The following is a 22,353-nucleotide window of genomic DNA, read 5'->3' as shown; positions in this document are numbered from 1 at the left end:
TATGCCACCTCCAATCCATATCGCTTAATCTCCATCCACTTTAAACATATTCACTACCGCGGTCGCCTGATTATTGGTGGATAGACTAAAAATTCCGTTAAATTTATCCTTAAGAACTTCAACCCCCTGCCTTACGGTTCAAACTAGAACAAAATGCTTCTACCATCTTCAACCACCTTTGACAAGCAACAAGAGATCCAATTATGAAGAGAACTACCACCACCCCTCTCTACTCCACACAAATATTTCCACCAAGATTAATCTAGACAACCCCGTATGCAAACCACCATTCCTTACCCAATATTTACTTGATAAAATTTTGAACCATAAACCTCATTCTCATCATTCATTCTCCAAAACCATTTTTTCAACAAAGTGATATTAAATGCCTTTAAATTATGTACCTTAACCTCATTCTCTTTAGGTAAACATATCTTACCCCCCCTCCCCGAAATAAATAAATAAATAAGAGATTGTGTAAGGATGACACTTCTCTTAAGATGGTCACAAGTTTACAATCTCAAATATTTGAACGGAGTTGTTCTTCCCACTTTACAATTCAGAAAGGATGACACTTTATTTAACCAAAAACTACTTACATTAATCTCAACCAACACACTCTTTAAAAATTTATCTTTAATCCAAAAACATGCTCAAAAAACATGAGACAAGCCTTTCTCAAACAGATATTTTACCAAGACTTTTCTCCTGTTATCAAGGTAACGCCAATTGAATTTTTATCGCCAATTGAATTTTAGATAGTTTTTTTTTCTTTTCATCAAGTCATTTCAATTGATAAAAACTTACATGAATAAATTACTTGCGGTGAATATAAAGATATACAAAACCAAAAGAATCCATATTTATTAATGGTGGCATTGATAGGATTAGAAACCTCATTCACTCATTACACTTCCTAAGTTTATCACCATTCATTTTCACAACTGATGAAGTTCTCAATTAATCTAACATGAACTCAATGTTGTTTGTCAAATTTTTAACTTGCGAGAAGTTTACATTCAAAGAAATTGGAACCCAATCGATTTCAGAAATTCATCATTAGCCCAATTAAATTCACTAAAGTAATATTCAATTTGCTTGAGTATTATACTTGAGGGAGTGGTCAGAGGAGTAGCCGAAGAAAACATCATCAAAGGGGATGAATAGGTCAAGAATAACATGTTCAAATCATAATGTTGGATAATAATAGAACTCATGAAATCAACGGTGTTTATAAATGGTTTCAAGAATTAGCCCTAAACATTATGAAGTATGATAGGGGAATGTCAGACACCCAAATGCATCCTATGTTGGGATGGATGGGTATTTCCTGTGTGTTTAGTGTACTTAATGTTTAAAGCATCGTAGTTGGAGCAATTAATGGTGACGGTGGAGCAACCATTTGTTCAACGTTCAAACAAAGGACCAACTCATTGTTATTGTTGGGAAGATGAATTTTCACCGTACAAGACATGACTAGTGTGTTCATGTGGCATAGACGTCATAATTTTATTTTTAATATTATTTATTTGTTTATTTTAAGATACTATAGAATATGTTTTATTCATAACTAGTGTCGGACATGCACAAAGTCCGTTTGTATGCTCTATGATAATGTATATAAATTACGTTTTTGTGTAATTTTGATTTTAATTAAAATTATATGTGTATATATATTTTATATTGTCGTATCGTAACAAACTATATTATATTTTTCAATGACACCAACAAATTTTTTTTTTTGACAAGAATGACACTAACAATATAGTAAATATAATATCAAATCTAATATTTTTGAAAAAAAAATCAACAATATAGCATTCTTATTAACAAATTTGTTTAAGGGTATAATTGGAAGTGAAAAAGGCACACCAAAACCATGCATTTCTTTCTATGTAGTAAGATCATATAGAATATACATAATATTGTTCCTATTGTAGTGGGATAGTCCTATTTTAACTTGATTTGCTTTTTTTAATTATGTTTTAAATAATATTAGTAAATGATAAAATAGTAAATAAAATAGTTTAATTGAAGGGTGGAATAGGTAAGAAAAAAGTCACCCTAAACTCATTGTCTTTATACATAGTTTTTTTTGTGGTGGTCGGGGTTTGAACCCCGAATCTTGCATATAATATGCATTGTCCAAGCTCACGAGGACAAGTCTTTATACATAGTTTAAATTATATGATAAAGGTTAAAAGAAATTTTCCTCTCCATATATTTATCTATAATTAATGTGTATAATATTTATATAAAATTATGATTATATATATATATATATATAATTGTAAAGAAATTATTTCTTCAACTGTTAATCGTGCTATAAAATAGAGGATTGGGTAGCTCAACGAGGTTAAGTTAGAGGTAACAAGTAGGATGTCTGTGTTCAAGTCTTGACAAAGAGAAAAAACAAACAAAACAACTAACATACTAACATTGCCGTTTAAATAAAAAAAATGCCATAAAATATTTTAAATAACTGACTTCCATCCAATAATAGATTCAAATTATTTGGTTTAACTATGCAAGTAGGGGCGTGGTTCTCACTACCGTGTCAACCCTTCAAGATAACTCTCATCCTCGCTCACCAAGGCGGGGAGATTTTCTCTTATGTCTCCATCTTCACACAACCTTACGGGTCTCTACGGGCCCGTTCACAAAGGGCAATAATTTTTGTTTCATAATATATATATATATATATATTACAAATATTTAGATGTGAACTAATTGTTTTTAATACTATATATATGTCAAATAATTAGAGGACACCAATCTTTTGTGTTTATATGTTTGCAAAAGTGTCTTATTTTATGCATTGTGGAAAAAGAAAAAAATAAATAAATATAAAAGAATAGATGGAAATAAATAGGGAACAAATAAATAACTTCGTTGATATTCCCTCTTAATTTTAAAGTGGTAAATGATGTACTTTATAATTTCCCTTAAAATAATAGAATTTGCTAAATCTTATGCGATTATTTATAAAAAAAAAAATTAATTCAATTATATGATAGAAAATAGAAACATAATACATAAATGTAATAAGAGTTAAAATTGACGATCTCTTTTTTATTTCTGACATATAATATTTATTCTCATCTGACATGCATGACTGAAAGAGAGTTATTTAATACATGAAGAATGAGAAAAATATGTATTCTTTAAAAGATATATTGGTGGTTCATGCATGTAGTTGATGTTGTTGTTTGTGATTGAAACACATGACTCAAAATTTCATATTTTCAAGATATTTTTGTGGTTCGTGCATGTAGTTTGTGATTTTGTCTATGATTGAAATATATTACTACAAAGTCGTGTTTATTTCATTAGTATAAGAGAAAATTAATTGTGTTTAGTTCTTTTGTCTACAAATTGTCACACAAGAAAATGATTTTGTTTAAGTCAAGTTGTACGTAGAATATGAATTATATCTATCTATAATTAGTAATTTCTAAAATGATGCTCACATCAAGTGGGATGGATATTGTATGTCTTAGTTTGTTGGAATTAACTATATCAAAGTCTTATTGTTTTTGAGGACATGTTTGAACAAATTATACCCACTGATAAATTTAAAAAAAAAATGAAGTTCAATGTAGGATTATACGTAGGTAGAAGACAGACAAACAATGACCGATTAAACATACATTTTTATTATAAAAGGTTAATAGTGTTTTACTCCCTGTAAAATATTTTTTTTAGATTTCGTCCTTGTAATTTGAAGATTTTTGGTTTTGGACCTTCATGAATTTTGATTGTACAAAATTGAAGATATGGCAGGGGGTAAACCAAAATTTGCTCAAATTAACAAGGGGTAAATAGAAATTTGCTCAAATTACAAGGGGGTAAACCTAAATTTGCTCAAATTACAGGGGGTGAAATTTTTCGTGAAGGTCCAAAACCAAAAAATCTTCAAATTACAAGGATGAAATTCAAAAAAGATATTTTACAGGGGGAAAACCGGAAATGACGTATATTACAGGGAGTAAATTACTATTAACCCGACTAAAAAAGTAGATGAATATTTTTACAGGGTTTTGAATATTTATGGAGACCAAAAGTATATTTAACCATGGGTTAATAGGTCTTTACCCCCTGTAATATAAGTCATTTCCGGTTTTCCTCCCTGTAATTTTTTTTTATTTACCCCCTGTAAAAAAAAATTGTTTTGATTTACCCCCTAATAGGCCAAACAAAAACGAAAATTTCTTAAAAAAAATAAAATTGGTTTTTGTGAATTATCAAATCAATCTTTAAAACTAAAGATCGCCAATCAATTTAGTCCATTTGTAATCTAACAAGGTTAACAATGTTGAGTTGGCACATTGTTTACAACACGAGGAATGCTAGCAACACTCACTTTTTAACACTCTCTCTAACACTCACTCTTTTATTAGATGAAATCAATATATGTCTCACCACTTTGCGTGGGTTCAATTTTCAAAGTGTAGACTCATAATGATTTAAACCAATAAAAGAGTGAGTATTAAAGAGAGTGTTCAAAAGAGAGTGTTGCTAGCATTACTCTTACAACATTCTTAAGTAGATTTTGCTTTCATATATTGTTCCGGACCGTCAAGAGCCTAGGGAATACCATCCAAAGGCCTAAGCCCAACAACACACAAGGCAAAAGACTGTGAGGGTGCACCCAAAGGCCTATGTGGACTACCGTACATGAGCAAGCCCTAAACTAATCTCCTCCATCCAACACATTTCTAACTACTCCCCTGGATCACGGGAACAATTAGAGCCCTCCACGTCTATATAAGGGTGACTCAACGTCACCTTCAAGGTATACCTTCATTTTCACCACTCTCTGCACATAACCACATCTCTCATATACTGCCTCGGGCGTATGCATGGCAACAAAACCCGTACCTCCGGGCACCTGCCTAAACTAAACCCAATTTAACGGGTTTTACCCGCTTTGATTGGGTTTGCGTGTGTGTTTCGCTTTTCCCTGATTTCAAAACACAGGTACAGACTAGTAACGAAGATATATGTACCCACCTTGAACCATGCGTAAACTCGTCACAGATGTAGAAAATATTACTCTTTTATATAAATAGAAATACAAACCCTACATCATTTCATTCACATAATGAGTGTCAGTCTATTAAAAGACACTCCCTTATCTAAGTTCTCTCTCTTCTCCTTCCACATCTAACACCCTCGGTCTCTCTTCTCCATCACCATAGTCATCGATCGTCATCATCTACTTGTTGGATAATACATTTCGACATTACATCCGTGGCTAAAAAAATAATTTTTTTTATTAAACAAAAATCCAATGCGGGGATAATCAAACCCATCGGGGACAAGGATAAAATTCTATTTCTTATACCCGTTAGGGATGAATAGGGTAACATGTAATTATATAAGAGTAGGATACGGGGACAGAGAAGGTAAAACTCGTCCCCACCCCGCCACATTGTCATGTCTACTCGGGCATTAGAGGGGTAGCGTGCCTGCAAGGTTAAAAACAATGGTCGCGGTCGCGTATAAGATTTCGCGATTTTGGCTATTACAAGGGTTGCAATACAGATTGCGGTTGTCGCGGTGTGAATCAATCACAACATTGCACAACTCTTAAATAGTGATAGTAACTTAAATAACTTAAACCAGAGATAGATTTGGAGTTCTAAACTATATAAGGTATCTCAATTAAAAAAATATCCAGATTCTATATCTATTGTCATGAACAACATTTTTTTGCAGCCTTGACAGTGTTTCGTCTTGATTTTTGTTCACTCTGTAAAAACTAGTGAAAAATGGTAACGTCGACTACCTATACCTTTTTGTCGCGACCTTTTTCTCGATAACAAATCGTTTTTTAAAACCTTGCCTGCATGCACCTTTTTCCTTCGCTATGGAAGCTCAACCTCCTCCACACCAGAGCACCGTGAACCACCACTCTACATCTTCGATCTTCACTAAATATATCATAAATTTATCTAAAGCTTCCACTGATTTATGTTTTGTAAATTTGAAAGACTAAATTTATAACCCATGATTTTAAACACTGAAATAAAAAAATTAAACACTAAAAAATATTGACTCTAATAAGACATATTTTCCAACTTTTTTTTTTAGACATATATTAACTAATATGTTAATTAATTATATATTTTTGATAGTTAACTAGTACCCCGGGACACTGGTTAAGAAACTAAAAGTTGAAAGAAAAGACATGATTTGCATTGAAAAGAGCAATATTTCAACTTCTAAAAAATACACTATCCAGTTACTATTATAAACAAGACTTTGTGTTTTATATTCATTCATTAAATGATGTATGTGGTCTATAATAAAGACTGTATATATCATTAATTGAATGAATCTAATATGCAATATTTTACCTATAAACCGGAGGGTGTAGACTATATATATCATTAATTACTTCAATAGGAGCTCCACGTTTAAAAAAAGTAATAAAATATGTATTATATGGTCCCACTTACAAAAGAAGTAATATTTTAATAATTAATAGTTGTTTTAAATATTATTTTATCTATTTGTTGTCATTTTAAATAAAATGTAATTCATGCAAATTATTATTATTATTATTATTTTTTAACGAAATAATGTAAAATTTGTAATGTTAATTTTTGCATTTTGGGCAGAAATTTAAGTTTATACGAATAAATAAATATTTTATAATTTAATTTTTTTAAGGATTGTAATTAAATATTATGAGGTAATTTATAATTTAATAAATAAATTATTTTTGTTTAATGAAGTAAAGTTAGTGGGGCCTTTTTAAGTAATTTTTATTGGTTGAGTCCTTAATATATACTTTTATTAAAATATTATAAAAAAATAATATGTAATGTAGGGTCCATTTTTTTTTTTTGATAAAAATAATGTAGGGCTCATTTAAAGAGTTCCTTAAGAATTACCATGCTCTAAATTCCTTTAAAAATTTCTCTGTCACACTTTTACTCAACGAGTTTTACATAGATTTAGCGACAAATACCTTAAAAGTTGAGAAGAAAATCAGAAATTGAGTCCGAACGAAGTCGCATACCTGAACAACAACAATTCACGATCCAAAATTTCTTCATCATTCTCTTTCAGCTACAAATCCTTATCCACGTACGCTACCAATCCCTTATTCTCTTCAATTTTCCATCTTAATTCATTTTTTTATTTTTTAAAAAATTAATTTTTTTGTCTCAATTTTCGTCGTTTTCGTTGCAAAGGTGCTTAACCTTTTCCATCAACGTTGGTTTATACGCCTTCAATATAAATTCTATTTTGGGTCTCTCAAAAGATTCCTTTTTTTTTTTGGGTTTTCTTCATCTTTCAATTTTCATTCATAGTTTCGTGATGTTTATTTGTTATCTTTGAATCTCTTATGAAATTTCAACTTGTTTGATGATGTAATTGATTCTGTGCATCGATTTTGTGTTTGTATAATGTGTTTTCTTTTTTGTTTTGTTTAAGATGGTTATGTATATTTGTAATAATTGATTAATGATTGTTATTCATTGATAAGATTACAAGTTTTTATTTTCATGATGTCAAAAGTTTCAATTTTTTGAACTTCTATAGCTTCCCCAATTTTATTGTTTGTTCAAAAAGCCAAATTTAATGAATTGGATCGAAATATGGTTTATGATAGAACATTATGGCGTAATTTAATCACTTAAGGAGAGATTATGCTTCTGTTTAGTGGTATATATAGGATGCCAAAGGGGCTGGCAAAAGTCAACCTACATGATTAAATTGTAGGACATTTTTAGGGAGCGACAGCTCCATATTTCTTAAAAAGCACACATGATTCCGGAAATACACATCTAGATGGCACGAAAACTGTGTTTTTTCAGGATGTGTACATTTGAAGTGTGAGGATTTTAACTTGACCTGGGCTTAGGGGATTTTGCGGGCGAGGGATGATCATCAAGTTGGACTTCGAGTCAAGGGGGGGATGGAAAGTCTCATTTGGATCCCTTTAACCAGTTGAACTATTCTGTGTTGCAGTTTCTCGACTTTTCATCAATGCAGATTATGATGGCATTTTAGGGTAGCTGATGAATATTTAGCTTAGCTTGAGAAAAGTTTCTTGTCTTATGTTCTTAGATGTTATCTTTACACTATTGGATTGTCTATGAATAATAATCAGCTTATATGTTTGGATGTTTGTTTCATTATTCGTCTCTTTACTTGCAGATATTGACACAAACTTGGTTCGCTTCTATGAGCCAAATTCTATGTTTTACGTGGCTTCATAATGGTATTGAAGGATTTATGTGATAGGATTGTTGCTGCAAAGTGTTCTTCTAAAAGCTCAACCGAGATTGTTGATAATACTCAGGTGCCCGCCTCTTCAAAGGCAGGGTCTAGTGATAGTAAGTTTCCCAAGGCTTCCTTATGGTCAACCTTCTTTACATCTGGTTTTTCAGTCGATGAAACATATAGTGAATCATCATCGTCTTCTGAAAAGAAAACAGTTCATTCTCGAAATAGTGGGTGGGCAGCTGCTGTGAGGAAAGTCGTTAGTGGCGGTTCAATGAGGAGATTTCAGGAGCGTGTACTAGGGTCATGCAGGACTGACGTTTCGAGCTCTGATGGCGATATATGGCTTCTAGGTGTCTGCCATAAAATTTCACAGCATGAATCAACTGGAGATGTAGATACTCGTAACATGTTTGCAGCATTTGAGCAAGATTTTTTCTCTAAAATATTAATAACTTACCGCAAAGGTCTGTTAAATGTATACTACCTTTTTATGCGATGTTTAGATGATAGATAGTAAACTAACCAGTTTTAATATACATACCTTATAGGCTTCGATGCAATTGAAGATTCAAAGTATACTAGTGATGTTAATTGGGGTTGTATGCTTCGAAGCAGTCAGATGCTTGTTGCTCAGGTATTATGCTTTCTATTAAATGTTTGTTTATCAGCAATTTTTTTGTCGCATTTTACCTTAAAATCTCTGAATTTTTTTCCCTTTCGAACTAACACTACCAATACTGCTTTGTCATATTCAGGCATTACTTTTTCACAAATTAGGTAGATCATGGAGAAAATCTGTTGACAAGGTCAGGTGATTGATATGCAACGTGTCAGCAATTAGATTGTTCTTTTTATTCCTTTGTTTTTGTTATTTTTGTGTTTGCGCCTTTGTGTTGAGGTATAACAGCATTAGGTTCACTCATTATTGTATATTTATAATTTACAGCCAGTGGATAAAGAATATATTGACATCTTGCAACTATTTGGTGATTCCGAGGCGGCTGCTTTTTCTATCCACAACCTTCTTCAAGCTGGTAAAGGTTATGGTCTAGCTGTTGGGTCATGGGTGGGGCCATATGCTATGTGTCGCACATGGGAAGTTTTAGCTCGAAACCAGAGGGAGAAGAATGAGCAAGGAGAACAGCCACTTCCAATGGCTATTTACGTTGTTTCTGGAGATGAAGACGGAGAACGAGGTGGAGCACCAGTTGTCTGCATTGAAGATGCCTGCAAACGCTGTTTAGAGTTTTCAAGGGGCCTAGTTCCTTGGACACCTCTGCTTTTATTGGTTCCTTTGGTTCTTGGACTTGATAAAGTCAATCTAAGGTGTGTGGCATTTTCAAGGTTCTATGGTACAGAATAATTGATTCACATTTGAACCTTTTTATACGATTATGCTTGTTTTATTGTGTTGCCTGCCTATTTGGATTCTTTTACACAATAGAAGTGGTAATCCGTAAAGAGAAGTTCCTTTATCATAATTCTTAAATCAAATAAGCCAATATAAACATGGAAATTTGCATTACATTTTACTACAGAGTGACAAAAATTGTTCAAAGCTACAATATTTCATTCCACCCTTTTCTTATACTATCAATTACACCTGTTATGGACATTGAATCAAAGATAGAAACTTCCCTGTCGGTAAAACTTCTATGTTGTAATTATGCCTCGTCTGCCTTACAGAGACACATCTATTAATAGGTTCAAACTTGTAAGTATATCTCTCTCGTGATGTAATATGATTGGTTTCTTTATCTTTGTCTAACGAGTCAGTACATAGCAGAGATAATAACCGGTGTGATGGATGCACATAATATTTCATTCTTGTAGTTGTCTATTTTGATTGAATATGTAGTTTTTAAAAAATAATTTGAGAGTTGTTCAGTTTTCATGATAGTGTAATCACTGATAACTTGCTATTATAAACTGTCATCAGGTACATTCCTTTATTGCAGTCAACTTTTAAATTTCCTCAGAGCCTTGGAATCTTGGGAGGAAAACCAGGTGCTTCGACATACATTATTGGTGTTCAGAATGACAAGGCATTCTACCTTGATCCACATGAAGTTAAGCCGGTATGCAAAATAATCCTTTTTCAGCATTTTTTTTTATGTAATTGTTGTAGAATTATCGTTATGCAAGTTATGGAAGCAAATGTGATAGCACTTACAGGTTTACAAGAGAGCTTGAGATGTATTTTCGTGCATAGGAGAAAACTATACATTTTGATTTTCACTAAGTACCAATATGAGCACCGGTTGTAAATTAAACAAAACTGGCATCATATATAAAGGAAACAAAAAGAGAGTGCAATATATAAAGGAAAGAAAAGAAACAAGTGCATAACAATACAATTGAAAAATGAAGAATAGAAAAGACTACACAATGATGGCCTAGTAGTGGTTGGGAGGAGTGAAATCCTATTTGGTTTCCTTGCTGTTTGTTGTAACTTAAAAAATAGTGTTCAGACTGTTGTTTGATAGGTGAAGATTTGCAGATCACTAAGTACATATTAAATGGTTTTCAGGTTGTTAATATTACTGGGGATACTCAAGAACCTAATACATCATCATATCACTGCAAGTAAGCTTTCTACTAATATTGATTTTCTTATAGTCAACTGCAATTTGTTAATTCGTCTTTATATATATCGTTTATGCTGACCCCCTTTAGTGGGATAAGGCTTGGTTGTTTTTGTTGTATATCTAACTTTTATAGACTCCTAACAGCATTAGCAGGCACATGCCCCTAGATTCAATTGATCCATCTTTGGCTATTGGATTTTACTGCCGAGACAAAGGTTTGCCGTTATTTTGCTATAACTAGTTTAATTGTAGCGAGGCTAATATCTAAACTTTCTGTCAACTGACATTACTTTGTCAATGTTGTCTGCCAGATGATTTTGATGATTTTTGTTCCCGAGCAACTAAGCTTGCAGAAGAATCAAACGGTGCACCATTATTCACTGTAGCTCAGTCTAGGAGTCTCCCAATGCAAGTCACAAGTAATTCTGTGTCAGGTGACGACACTAGATTTGAAGAGGATGATTCGCTTAGTATGAACCTTGTTAATGATGCAGGCACCAATGAAGATGACTGGCAATTCCTATAAATGTCGGGCTACAATATGAATTAAGTAAGGTTGTTGCTTGATTCTCAAGATTGTTTACCACTGCCGAGTTCGGTTGATGCTTGACTTTGCACTCGCACTCTTCAAACGTTTAGTAGGCTTGTAGAAATTTGAACTCATTGTGATTCTTTGGCTTAAATTGTTCACTCATTTGTTCATATGGCTAACCAGGTATTTATTGTACATTAAACTAGTTCGATCATTTGTTGATGAACCCGTTTATTGGCTACAGAATTGTAGTGGATATTACTTTGGCAATGTCAAATAAGTGGTAGAGTAGTTCATATTGAGATGGAATGTTTTCTTGCAATTAAGATGGTATAAACGAAACACGAGCCATTAACTTTTTATTTCGGGTAAATTTTGATGCATTGCAGCTCTGTTGTATCTGCAACTGATGCGAATGATGTGGATAACAATAACATGCCAACGCTACCATTATTTTCATACCACTTTAGTGAGTGATCTTAATATATAAGCCATGGTGAATGTTGTTGGAATGAGAACACAGTTAGGGATCATATTATTCTGGAGCTGAAAATGTTTCAATCAACTAAATATCAAATCTCCACCGCTACAAAATCCTACACCGAAGTCCACCATAATCATTTACCTATGGTTCAAACTCCACCATATAGACAAAAAATAACTCACATACTCACCCTAGAAAAGATCAACAACAAAATACCAGAAAGAAAAAAAAAAAGAACAACAGACGAACGAAGAGATGTAAAAATATCTTGAGCATTATCTTGTATTGTTATTGTTCATTAGGGTTCATTTAACTTACACCACCTAAACTTTGGGTCCAACTTGGACCCATATTTCTCACCATTAGATTCATCTAATACAGATATTTTATGATAGTCCATCTACACATGATTTCTCTCATGCATCTTTTCACATAGTATGTACTCTATTAATTTCCAGAAATCGAAGGCTGGATCTTGAAAGCTCCCATTAACTTCTGCAACAATTTCTTTAAAAAAAACAATTTCTAGATATTTATTTCTTTGGTGAAAATGGAGAACTCTAACACATTGACACTGTAGTTTTTGTAAAAAAAAAACTGCAATTTTTAGTAAAATAAAATAAAATAAACTGTGGTTTGATGCTTCTAAACTCAGAGATTATTGCCGCATAAAAGAATCACAAAGAGGATCTTATACTACTAAAACCATACTTATACTACTGTCAACTGATATGTAATTGCTCTGATTCAACACAAATATGTATTGGTACCTTTGGCATATATGAAACCCATAATCATCAATAGATCCATCATGATCTACCAACCATTGTAAGAAAAAAAAATTCTTAATATAATTACAGGTGTGAGGTAAAGTTGAAGCAAGAAGGTTGAAGAGGGAAAGTAAGGAAGCCTTTTTGCAGTGGAGATTGTGTTTCGCTTCCAATAGTGGTGGTCGGAACTCATCGCGGCAGAGTAGGGTTGAGAAAGAAGGTTGCATGTGAAGTTGAGATGTTGTAGAGGAAAGGGAGAAACAATCAACTGCGGAGGGAGTATCATAGAATAGTGAGGATTAGATGAATCCAGTGATGAGAAATATGGGTCCAAGTTGGACCCAAAGTTTAGGTGGTGCAAACTAAAATCACCCTGTTCATTATAATGTGAGGACCACTGATTGTCCTCTCTACCAACTCTCAAAAATTTAGTTAGAATATTAATTTGTAGCTGAATACTCCCTCTGGAATGAATACACGTGAAAAAAATGAGGAAAAAGATTTTATAGGCTCAAGCTTGTTTTGCTACAAAAAGAATTAAATTAACGTTCTCGCTAACAAGTGTCTTTTGGACACTCAAATGTATTTATTTAAAAAAGTTAAACATTTTATTTAGAATGCATTGAATGCACGCTTTTATATAAAGGGAAATGCTTTTTACAGCAAATCATACATTTGTGGAACATCACGTCAGAGTGATAACAATAATCCTTTGTTTTTTGTCACCGCATGATTGCCAAGTGGGAGCTGATTTTTTTGTTTGTTTTTTTGTAACAAAGCATTTTAGCATTTGGGATACATTTGTGAGACTTTTCTCACGATGTGTAGCATTACTCTTCTATAAAATCTTACTCCCTCCGTTTCAAAATGAGTGTCGCTTTAGCCAAAAAAATTTGTTTCAAAATGAATGTCACTTTCAGTTTCCGATGCAATAATAACTTTTTCTTTTCAATTGTACCCTCCAATTAATACTCTGCACACTACTTCCAAAGTATTACTTTTAAAACTAACAAATAGTTAATAAGGATAATTTGGTAAAATAACCATTCTCTTTCTTTTAATCATTGCATTTCTTAATATGTGTGTAAACACCGAAAACGACATTCATTTTGAACCGGAGGAAGTACTATTTTAAACTTTTAAAGAGTGTCCTAACTCCGTAGCATTTCCCACTAAATTAACGCATTTTCGAAATAAGTTAAGCCAACTTTTTTTAAACAGAGGTGTAATTTTCTCCATAAATTAATAATCTATAAAATTTATTTTCATGCTTGATATGATAGCATATTATTGAAAAAAAAATCCCAGTACACAATACATATGATTGAATTTGAAAGTAAAGATCCAATTTATTTTCAATTTTCTTTCAACCAAATTTTATCTCTTACAAAAAATGATACTCAAGTCAGTCTTTAATATTTCTATATGAATGACAAACCATCCCAACTTATTATAAAAGATGAGAAACTAGTTTTTTCATAAGTTAAAAATGTTGGGAATTAGTGTAGTATTATTATTATTTTTCAAATTAAATTGAAGTGAGAAAAAAATATCATAATTATAAAATTGGGTAATAGTCACTTTGGTCTATGAATATGTAACGATTAATCACAACCGTCCTCATGGTATCAAAATTTCAAAATAGTCTATAATTGCACTTTGTCAGTCAAAAGAGTCTCTAACGTTAAAATAATATCTCAATACCCACAACAACTATTTTCATATAAGGACTAAAATGATAGTAAATAAATATATCATTCTAATATCATGGTTATTTTGACTAATAAAATGCACAATTATACACTATATTTTAAAATTTCTATACATTGAAAGATTATGGTGATTAGTTGTTATACAATCGATCAAAATAACTAACTATTACCCGTAAAACTGGGTGTTGATTAAAAAAGAGAAAAAAAAAAAAAAAACTTCCTAGCATCTTCCTCTTTACTGATGAGTAACTGAAGCATTCACCGACAAATTATTTAGCAACAAATTTCTTTCCTTTTGCAACATCATTCTATCGTTTTCATCTTCACCAAGGTACTCTCTCTCTCTCTCTCTCTCTCTCTCTCTCTCTCTCTCTCAAAGATCAATCACATTTCTGTCTTTTTGAAATCACTGATCAGTGTTTCTGTGCTTTTCATTCCTCTGCAGATTCATTTTCTGTCAAAATGGATCCATCGGCATTGTTATATAACCAGCTCAAGGTTCGTGATTTATTTCTGATTATGAATTTACAGAATGTTAAATTTTGTGGGTCATAATCAAAATGCTAATTTTTTTTTTTTGTTTTTACATCTGATGGGTTGTGTTTGTTTGTTTGAATCCATTAGGCTGCACACCCGTTTTTCCTGTTAGCTGGTCCCAATGTGATTGAATCAGAACAGCATATAATGAAGATGGCTAAGCACATCAAAACTATTTCATCTAAGTATGTTGCTTTCTTTTGAAGTCTTATGCTTTTTTCATAAATGGAAAAACATGACACATACACAGACACGGCACATGCCACTAACACTGACACGTAGATGTGCAATGTGTCGGTGTCAGACACTAGACATGACTTCAATCAGAAGTGTTGGTGCTACTTATTCGGGAAATGAAGGTGATCAAATGGAAATCCTTTAGGTCATTGATAACGTAGGCATGTGGAGATGTGAAACATCTATTTGTTGATTTCGCTATGAATTTTTGGAACTATGTCGAAGTTTAATTTAATGAACATTAAGTAAATGTTTCGCAACTCATCCTAGGTAGTAGGTACTTGTGTAAAACCCTTAGGTTTGAAGCCAACTACTTTCTAGTATTTTGTGTGAAATTAAATCATTTTTCTTCACTATATTTGGAGTAAAAGACTTAGTTTTGATCCATTGTCAGTGTAATAGTTTTCTACACTGCTGTCATTCAAAATCAAAAGTATAGACATGATAACAACTATAATCTTTAACTATAGAAGTACAAGGTTGCATGGTAGTGCAAATTAACTTGTAAAGTAAAATGGCTGGTAGATTTTATATTTGGTTTTATCTTTATTGACAGCTGACATGATTATGAATATATACGTATCTTTCAGATTTGGAATTCCATTGGTTTTCAAATCAAGCTTTGACAAAGCTAACCGGACATCATCAAAATCATTTCGTGGCCCAGGGATGGTTGAGGGATTGAAGGTTCATATTTCTAACACTTAATTGTCATAACATAATTTTGTTGTTTGCATCTTGAGGATTATAGTTGTTATAGATTATCTGATAACATAAGCAATAGAAAATTGTATGATACTGACACAACCCCAAAAGCAAGCTCAAAGGGATACGGCCATCCAATTCATTGTAACCTATAAGGGGTACTTTGGCCATATATCTGCCTATATGGGATCTTAACATTGTCCTTGATATTGTGCATTGCTCCACTCATCCCTAGAGGTTTTTGTGTCAAATGTTACTGGAGGTAGCATATGTGCACCTTCTGGCAGGACCTTTAGGGTATATTTGGATGGAGGACTTGGGATGGGAGAACTTATTTTTCTTTTTGAAGTTAAGTAAGCTATAAAAATATTCTAAAAATAAATTAAGTGTGATTGAAAATTTGAAATGTATGATCATCTATTGTGTTATTCTTTCATTTTATTTTTTAAATCTCAAATATATAATCAAATATAGACTTAGCTCTCCAAATCCTCCCCTCGAAGACCTTAATCCAAACATACCCGTAGAAATGTGGTTTCCCTTGTAAGGATTTGCAAGGATATAAAACAGCAGTACTTCAATCGGTCAATTAACATCTCTTGCGGTCCTAGATATTTCTGTAGCCAAAGCGAGAAAAAAAAATACTATGATAACACTAGTAAAGTTTCAAGCCATCTTGTAGTATATGAAGAACTATGGCATTTAGTTAGCACAAGTGTCGGTATGGCAATACACATCTAGTATGTTTGTTTGACATGTAAGTTGCTTCATAGTAATGTTTAACTATGTTTAAATCAAATAATTTTGCACTGGATAAAGCTCTTTTGTCTTAGTTAAATGAATTTCCTTCTTTATTTTTGCTGTTTTTTCCTTAGATACTCGAGAAGGTTAAAGTAGCTTATGACATTCCTATAGTGACAGATGTCCACGAGGCCAGCCAGGTAAAAACCATTTTACTTTTCCAAAATATAAGCTTTCTGGTTTCACATTTAATTTTTGTCTGCTTTGTTGTGTTTTGTATAATTCATATTCCGTAGCCTTGTTGCCCTTAACTAAACTCCCATACAGTTTTTGGCATATCAATTATAGGTTGTTTGAAGGGATATCATTACATATTTGTTGGTGCTAAAGGAAGAAAATTGGCAAGGTTTTCTTTAAGTGATGCTTAGATGAGTGGGATTGCTACGTAAATAAAATTAATATAATGAAATTGTTTATACCTGGATTAAATTCTTATATATTGATAGGAACCAGACAGATTTTGAAATATAAACTGAATTGAGGGAGATGACTCCTACACCCTTAGGCTGTTACAGATAAACCAACAAATGCAGAAATTGAAAATTACGTAAATAAATGGAGCAATGCTCAGTAAAATGAATCAAAGAGATTAGAGAAAACTAAGAGAGAAAAGTGATAAACTTGTTGGAAAGGAACCCTGCATTCCTCATCCAAAGTTTCCAAATCCACAATTCTACTCAATTCTTGCCTATCCCATTGACCCCCATCTCTCTAATGTATACAAATGATTTTCTCTCTCTCTCTCTCTCTCTCTCTCTCTCTCTCTCTCTCTCTCTCTCTCTCTTCACTCAACAAATGCCACCTATCCCATTATTTTATGCTCCTTTTCCTTCAAACCATTTCCGACTATTGCACAACCTATCATTTATTCCTTGCATGGGCAGATAACTCATGACAAAAGGAATCGGTGAGGTCTATATACTGTATAACAAAAACTACTAGAAAGACATTTTTCTTGGTTATTCCATTATTAGATATATGGTCTTGATAATACTTATAATGTTGGACGATCCTCACTTTACAAGTTGGATTTGTGGGGTTAAGTTAGACTGCAAGCCCAAATTCTTATATGGTATCAAAACCTATGCTAGATATGTTATTGGGTCAAGATCTCTTCTATTTCACCAGCATTTGTCCACACTCTAGATGCCTAGTCCTTGGTGTGAGGGTGTGTGTTGAGAGTCATGCATCACCTGGAAATATGAAATTATGTAGTAAGACTACCAAGAACATATCTAGAGAATACGAAGGACTCTCAGCACACTGCCTCATGCTCCGAACTGAACATTTGAAGTGTGAAATAATGTGGGGGAATAATAGAAATCTGAACAGTTATCTCATCATCAATTATATTTTCCTTAACAATTGACTTACCCATTTAAATTTGGAAATCCAGAGTGGTTAGTACCTATTTTTATTGGTAATTCCATTATATGTGAATTGGTAATGTTAAAATGATCAAATTGGTTATTCCGACATATACTTGGAAGTTGCAAGGAGAATGTGTTAATATGTTTTAGATTCTGACTCTCGATCTGATTGGCACATTTATCTTTGCTTTTGCCAGTGTGAAGCAGTTGGCAGAGTTGCAGATATCATTCAAATTCCAGCCTTCTTATGTCGCCAGGTAAATTTTGTTGCATTCGATTTAACTACCCATCTTTATTTTCTGGCTATTGAATTAAATAAATGTGGTAACATCAACTATTTCTTTTGTTTTTCTTGTAATAACAGACAGATCTTCTAGTTGCAGCAGCCCAAACTGGGAAGATTATCAACATCAAGAAGGGCCAGTTCTGTGCTCCTTCTGTAAGTATTTCCAATTTCATTACTTTCAAATTTTTGAATTGTTAGCAATGACTTAATGAGCGTTGCCTGTTTTTAGCATTATTCATATGATTCTTAATTTTGTTATATATAGGTGATGGCAAATTCAGCTGAAAAGGTTCGGCTAGCTGGAAATCCTAATGTGATGGTTTGTGAGAGAGGAACAATGTTTGGCTACAGTGAGTTGATAACCTTTTTTTAAGGTCTTTTGTATGTTTTCATTTTTTTGAAGTTTTTTGCTGTATTACGTGACGTGTTTTAACTAAGAAAAGGCCGTATCGAGTGATGCTAGTTATTTCTATGACTGAGGTTGAACTTTAAAACTGTAATAAAATTTGCCTTTAAATGGCAAACAATGAAATCAATTTCCCTTTGTTTTCTGATTGATTAAAATATTTTTCCTTTTTTATATAGATGATTTAATTGTTGATCCACGTAACCTGGAGTGGCTGAGAGAAGCCAATTGTCCTGTTGTAAGTAAATATTTCTTTTATAATATCTCTCTGATTATCTCATGAAATTAGTTTCTTTTTTCAAAGTATCTTAGACTGCCTCTTAAAGTTAAATTCCATATTTCTCTGTTTTGCCCATTCAATTAAAATTTGGAATCTTGTATTAGTATAAATAAATAAGGGTAAATGGTTGGTCTTTTTATATAAAATAATAATCACCAATCATATCAAACGGTATTCATAATTCAGTATTTGTTCTTTCTCTTCCTTCTTTATCTAAAATCTTTATTAATTCAACATGCCTATTTAACTGAATGAGATTGAACATCATTTTTCATTATGTCCTTGTTATAAAGAACGATTCCGAACAAGCCCGTTGGCAATGATCTAAAATAATTTCATGGTGAAGTTTCTTGCCACTATCGCTCTCTCTGATGTCTATTTTCTGAAAAACTCAAAATTCCTGTGTTTTGTCTCAGGTAGCTGATATAACGCACTCACTACAACAACCTGCTGGAAAGAAGGTTAGTTTAATATTTCTAATTCCCATGCTTATATTTGATACAAACATAGTAACATGGTTTTGCAACCTTTTATTGTTATTATTGCCTTAGCCTGCGATGCTTCTGAAAATCACAAAAAGGGCGTAATAAACTTGTATCGACGAAGTATTGGTGTTGGCAATAAACATTAGAATATTTGGATTCATAATGTCTTATTACCTTAGTATTGATACTTTTTTTTTTGTGGTTCTCTTTCACATTTTTCCCCTTTATCTCAACAATTTTATTTTTTATATTTGCATTGGGGTTGCCATCGTAAGTGAATACATCATACGCCAAAATGCCCTAGTTTAATTTCACAGAGAGTATAGTAGTTTTCTTTTCAGTTTTGTGATATTAAGCATTCGTAGATGTGGCTTCTATTCTTGGTTGATTCATGAATATCAGGTAGAATCTTCAAGTATTGTTTTTTATCTATTGTGAGTGCGTTTCGTAGACTCACTTCTATTCTATGCTTCATTAATATAATAAATTAGTAATATCGTTTTGTATTTTGTTCTCTCTAAATTGGAGTCTTGCACCATCTTTAAGTATATTTACCTTGAATCCAACTATCAAATCTGGCTTCTTTGATTCCAGCTTTTAAAAAACTTCCTCAAAATGGTACTCTTGGTTGGATTAACATTATACTTTCATCTATAGTTGGATGGAGGAGGTGTTGCAAGTGGAGGTCTTCGAGAACTAATACCTTGCATCGCAAGGACATCAGTTGCCGTGGGAGTGGACGGGATCTTCATGGAGGTACGAAAAATAGTTAGGCTTATTATAATTTGCTAGTAGTGTAAATAAACAAAAGTGATTCACGGAAAAATTCCAAAATGTATTTACCATGTTGGTAATTCCAAAAGCTTCTATTTACTTTTTCTATCAATGAGCTTCTAAAAGATTTCTTGGGTTTTCAGGTGCATGATGATCCACTGAAGGCACCTGTAGATGGTCCAACACAGTGGGTGAGTTGTTGTCTATAAATGTTTTTCAGATTTATAAACACCCTTTCCTCAACACGTGTTTTCCTTTAGATGCTTATTAAATAGTGTGTTAAATGACATATATACAAAATCCCTTTATTTGACAGCCCTTGCGCCACTTGGAGGAGCTACTTGAAGAGCTTATAGCAATTTCTGTAAGTTGTTGCTTGAAATTTATGATTCTAGGTTGCATATTAAATTTTTAGGATTTGATTAATATGCACTGACAATGCAAAGATTTTTTATAATGTCAGTCAATCATAAGTCATAACCATTTGATCATTAGAAGAGTTTGACTTTCATTGTATCTAACTTAAAAGTCGTACGAATGATGGTGTTATATTGGTTGATAGTGTAAATTTTTCACACTGGTAGTGCATCAAAATTATTCTCATAGCTAACTAAACTAGTCTTTGGTACCCTTAGGGACTAGGATTTATTAAGATTTCTTATTATACAGAGAAAAACTGATTTTTAAGTATTTTGTCATTAAAGATATTGAAAACACCCTTAGGGCCTAGGATGTATTAAGATCTTTGGTGACCGGGAGGTATGTCGGTAAGTGCTAGTTTAGATTATCATGTCAAAAAAGATAGGATCCTCGTAGATCAATGTCGAGTGAGTCTTTTTTGATAATTAAGTTGGTAATGTCAGAAAAGCTATAGTATATATGACTTGAGAGTGGCAAAATCAGAATCCATACCAGAGGCTAGCCCTCCATGTATAAGCCAGAAGGTTCATTGGTTATGGCCTAGTTAAATTCATTGCGGAGAAGGTAGTATTTGACTGTGTAGAAAATAGTGAGGCAAAGATTGTTGTACTTTATTCTCTACCTTGAATCAAGGAGAGATTTTTGGAAACAAAATCATTGAAAATGTGCAGTAAATAAAAAACGAAAGAATCAAACGGATTCTCCAACATACCAAATGGTGTTTGTCCAATGTATACAGTATGGTGCACACATAGTGAAAGTGGCTATACATTTTCTTTTCAACAGAAAGACAAACAATTTGAATGTTCTGTTTTGCTTAGAGTTTTAAGCCGGTATATTTGATTTAATTCCTGCTTCATTAATTGTAGAGGGTAAGCAAAGGGAAGAAGCCGTTTAGCATTGATCTCACGCCATTTCGTGAATAAGAAGAATGGTAAGAAATGCTTTGTTTTTCTCTCTGTGTTTTAGTTTCTCCAGCTAGTTAACAATCCTTTTTCTTTGTTGGTAGTTGAAAAAATGTCTTAAAACCATGTATAAAGGATTTAAAAGCAAATATTTTGCATACTTACATGAAATATCCTTAAAAAATCATATGATTGATAGGCTTCCATTGATAAAGGCTTCAAAAGAAAAATTGAGCATTCAAGTATAAATGCTGTCTATTGTAAAGTATAAATGCTTGCACCGAAATTTTAATGTATTTTCTGTCTGCAGGTGATGGTTGGGTTATTCTAAATACAATTTCCTGAACATTGTTATTTTAAGATCTCGTCAAGATTGAATGCAAAACTGTCTCTATTTCGTGGTACAAGTTCAAGCACCTCATAGGAAAGAGGGTTCATCGTAAAAACTTTGTTTGATGATCTGAGCTTGTTTCTTCGTGTAGTAACACTACCAATTGATGTTTGTCACTGATCATGTGTAGCCTTAATCATGTCAGTTGCTATACTTGAGGTGAATAAGTCTAAAATATAGGTAGAGATTGTTGATTATATCTCTTGTTCGTTAAACTGATTTTGTACTTTGATTAATTAATATACCATCTAAATTAAAAGCTTCTTTGAAACTCAACTTTGTGTAGTTCTTTCAAGGTATTTTTCAGCAACACTTTCAACTATTTTGTTCATTTAGATTTTCAAAGTTTAGTTCATGTTTAAGCAAATAATTCAATTAATGAACACAAATATTAACTAACACCTATGTTGTTGTATAGAAGTTGAT

At 32.6% G+C, this 22,353-nt stretch overlaps 2 protein-coding genes across 4 annotated transcripts; both read left to right on the top strand.

Annotated features, from left to right (window-relative positions):
- The first annotated feature begins 7,001 nt into the window (after positions 1-7,001).
- On the top strand, positions 7,002-11,673 carry LOC146908989 (cysteine protease ATG4). 3 transcript variants are annotated; one of them, XM_085723350.1, is made up of 10 exons: positions 7,002-7,098; positions 8,176-8,354; positions 8,457-8,708; positions 8,793-8,878; positions 9,000-9,050; positions 9,191-9,570; positions 10,184-10,322; positions 10,775-10,830; positions 10,977-11,047; positions 11,144-11,673. In XM_085723350.1, exons 2-10 carry the CDS (start codon positions 8,237-8,239, stop codon positions 11,356-11,358), a joined length of 1,368 nt encoding a protein of 455 aa, XP_085579476.1. In that variant the 5' UTR covers positions 7,002-7,098; positions 8,176-8,236; the 3' UTR covers positions 11,359-11,673. The 3 variants fall into 3 exon arrangements, with proteins under 3 accessions (XP_085579476.1, XP_085579477.1, XP_085579475.1); XM_085723351.1 differs by having other exon boundaries at positions 8,450-8,708; XM_085723349.1 differs by having other exon boundaries at positions 8,176-8,708.
- Positions 11,674-14,599: 2,926 nt separating this feature from the next.
- Positions 14,600-22,203, top strand: LOC146908988 (2-dehydro-3-deoxyphosphooctonate aldolase). The gene is made up of 15 exons (XM_085723348.1): positions 14,600-14,661; positions 14,776-14,828; positions 14,955-15,052; positions 15,695-15,791; positions 16,685-16,750; positions 18,178-18,237; positions 18,345-18,419; positions 18,532-18,616; positions 18,852-18,910; positions 19,369-19,413; positions 20,095-20,193; positions 20,355-20,402; positions 20,528-20,575; positions 21,501-21,565; positions 21,847-22,203. Exons 2-14 carry the CDS (start codon positions 14,793-14,795, stop codon positions 21,555-21,557), a joined length of 873 nt encoding a protein of 290 aa, XP_085579474.1. The 5' UTR covers positions 14,600-14,661; positions 14,776-14,792; the 3' UTR covers positions 21,558-21,565; positions 21,847-22,203.
- Positions 22,204-22,353: the final 150 nt, after the last annotated feature.

This window comes from Medicago sativa, chromosome 7, assembly GCF_051527215.1.
Source record: "Medicago sativa cultivar Bolivia chromosome 7, Bolivia_mono, whole genome shotgun sequence".
Classification (NCBI taxonomy): domain Eukaryota; kingdom Viridiplantae; phylum Streptophyta; class Magnoliopsida; order Fabales; family Fabaceae; genus Medicago; species Medicago sativa.
Note: the sequence above shows the minus strand (reverse complement) of the source record. Positions and strands in the feature narration are given on the sequence as shown.

What these genes read in the sequence shown, in the direction of transcription:
- LOC146908989 (XM_085723349.1), top strand. Translation starts at nt 8,237, where the DNA reads ATGGTATTGAAGGATTTATGTGATAGGATTGTTGCTGCAAAGTGTTCT. An exon ending in ATTAATAACTTACCGCAAAG is followed by an intron (nt 8,709 to 8,792) that starts GTCTGTTAAATG and finishes CATACCTTATAG; the next exon opens with GCTTCGATGCAATTGAAGAT. An exon ending in ACATCATCATATCACTGCAA is followed by an intron (nt 10,831 to 10,976) that starts GTAAGCTTTCTA and finishes GACTCCTAACAG; the next exon opens with CATTAGCAGGCACATGCCCC.
- LOC146908988 (XM_085723348.1), top strand. Translation starts at nt 14,793, where the DNA reads ATGGATCCATCGGCATTGTTATATAACCAGCTCAAG. An exon ending in ATCAAAACTATTTCATCTAA is followed by an intron (nt 15,053 to 15,694) that starts GTATGTTGCTTT and finishes CGTATCTTTCAG; the next exon opens with ATTTGGAATTCCATTGGTTT. An exon ending in AACAACCTGCTGGAAAGAAG is followed by an intron (nt 19,414 to 20,094) that starts GTTAGTTTAATA and finishes TTTCATCTATAG; the next exon opens with TTGGATGGAGGAGGTGTTGC.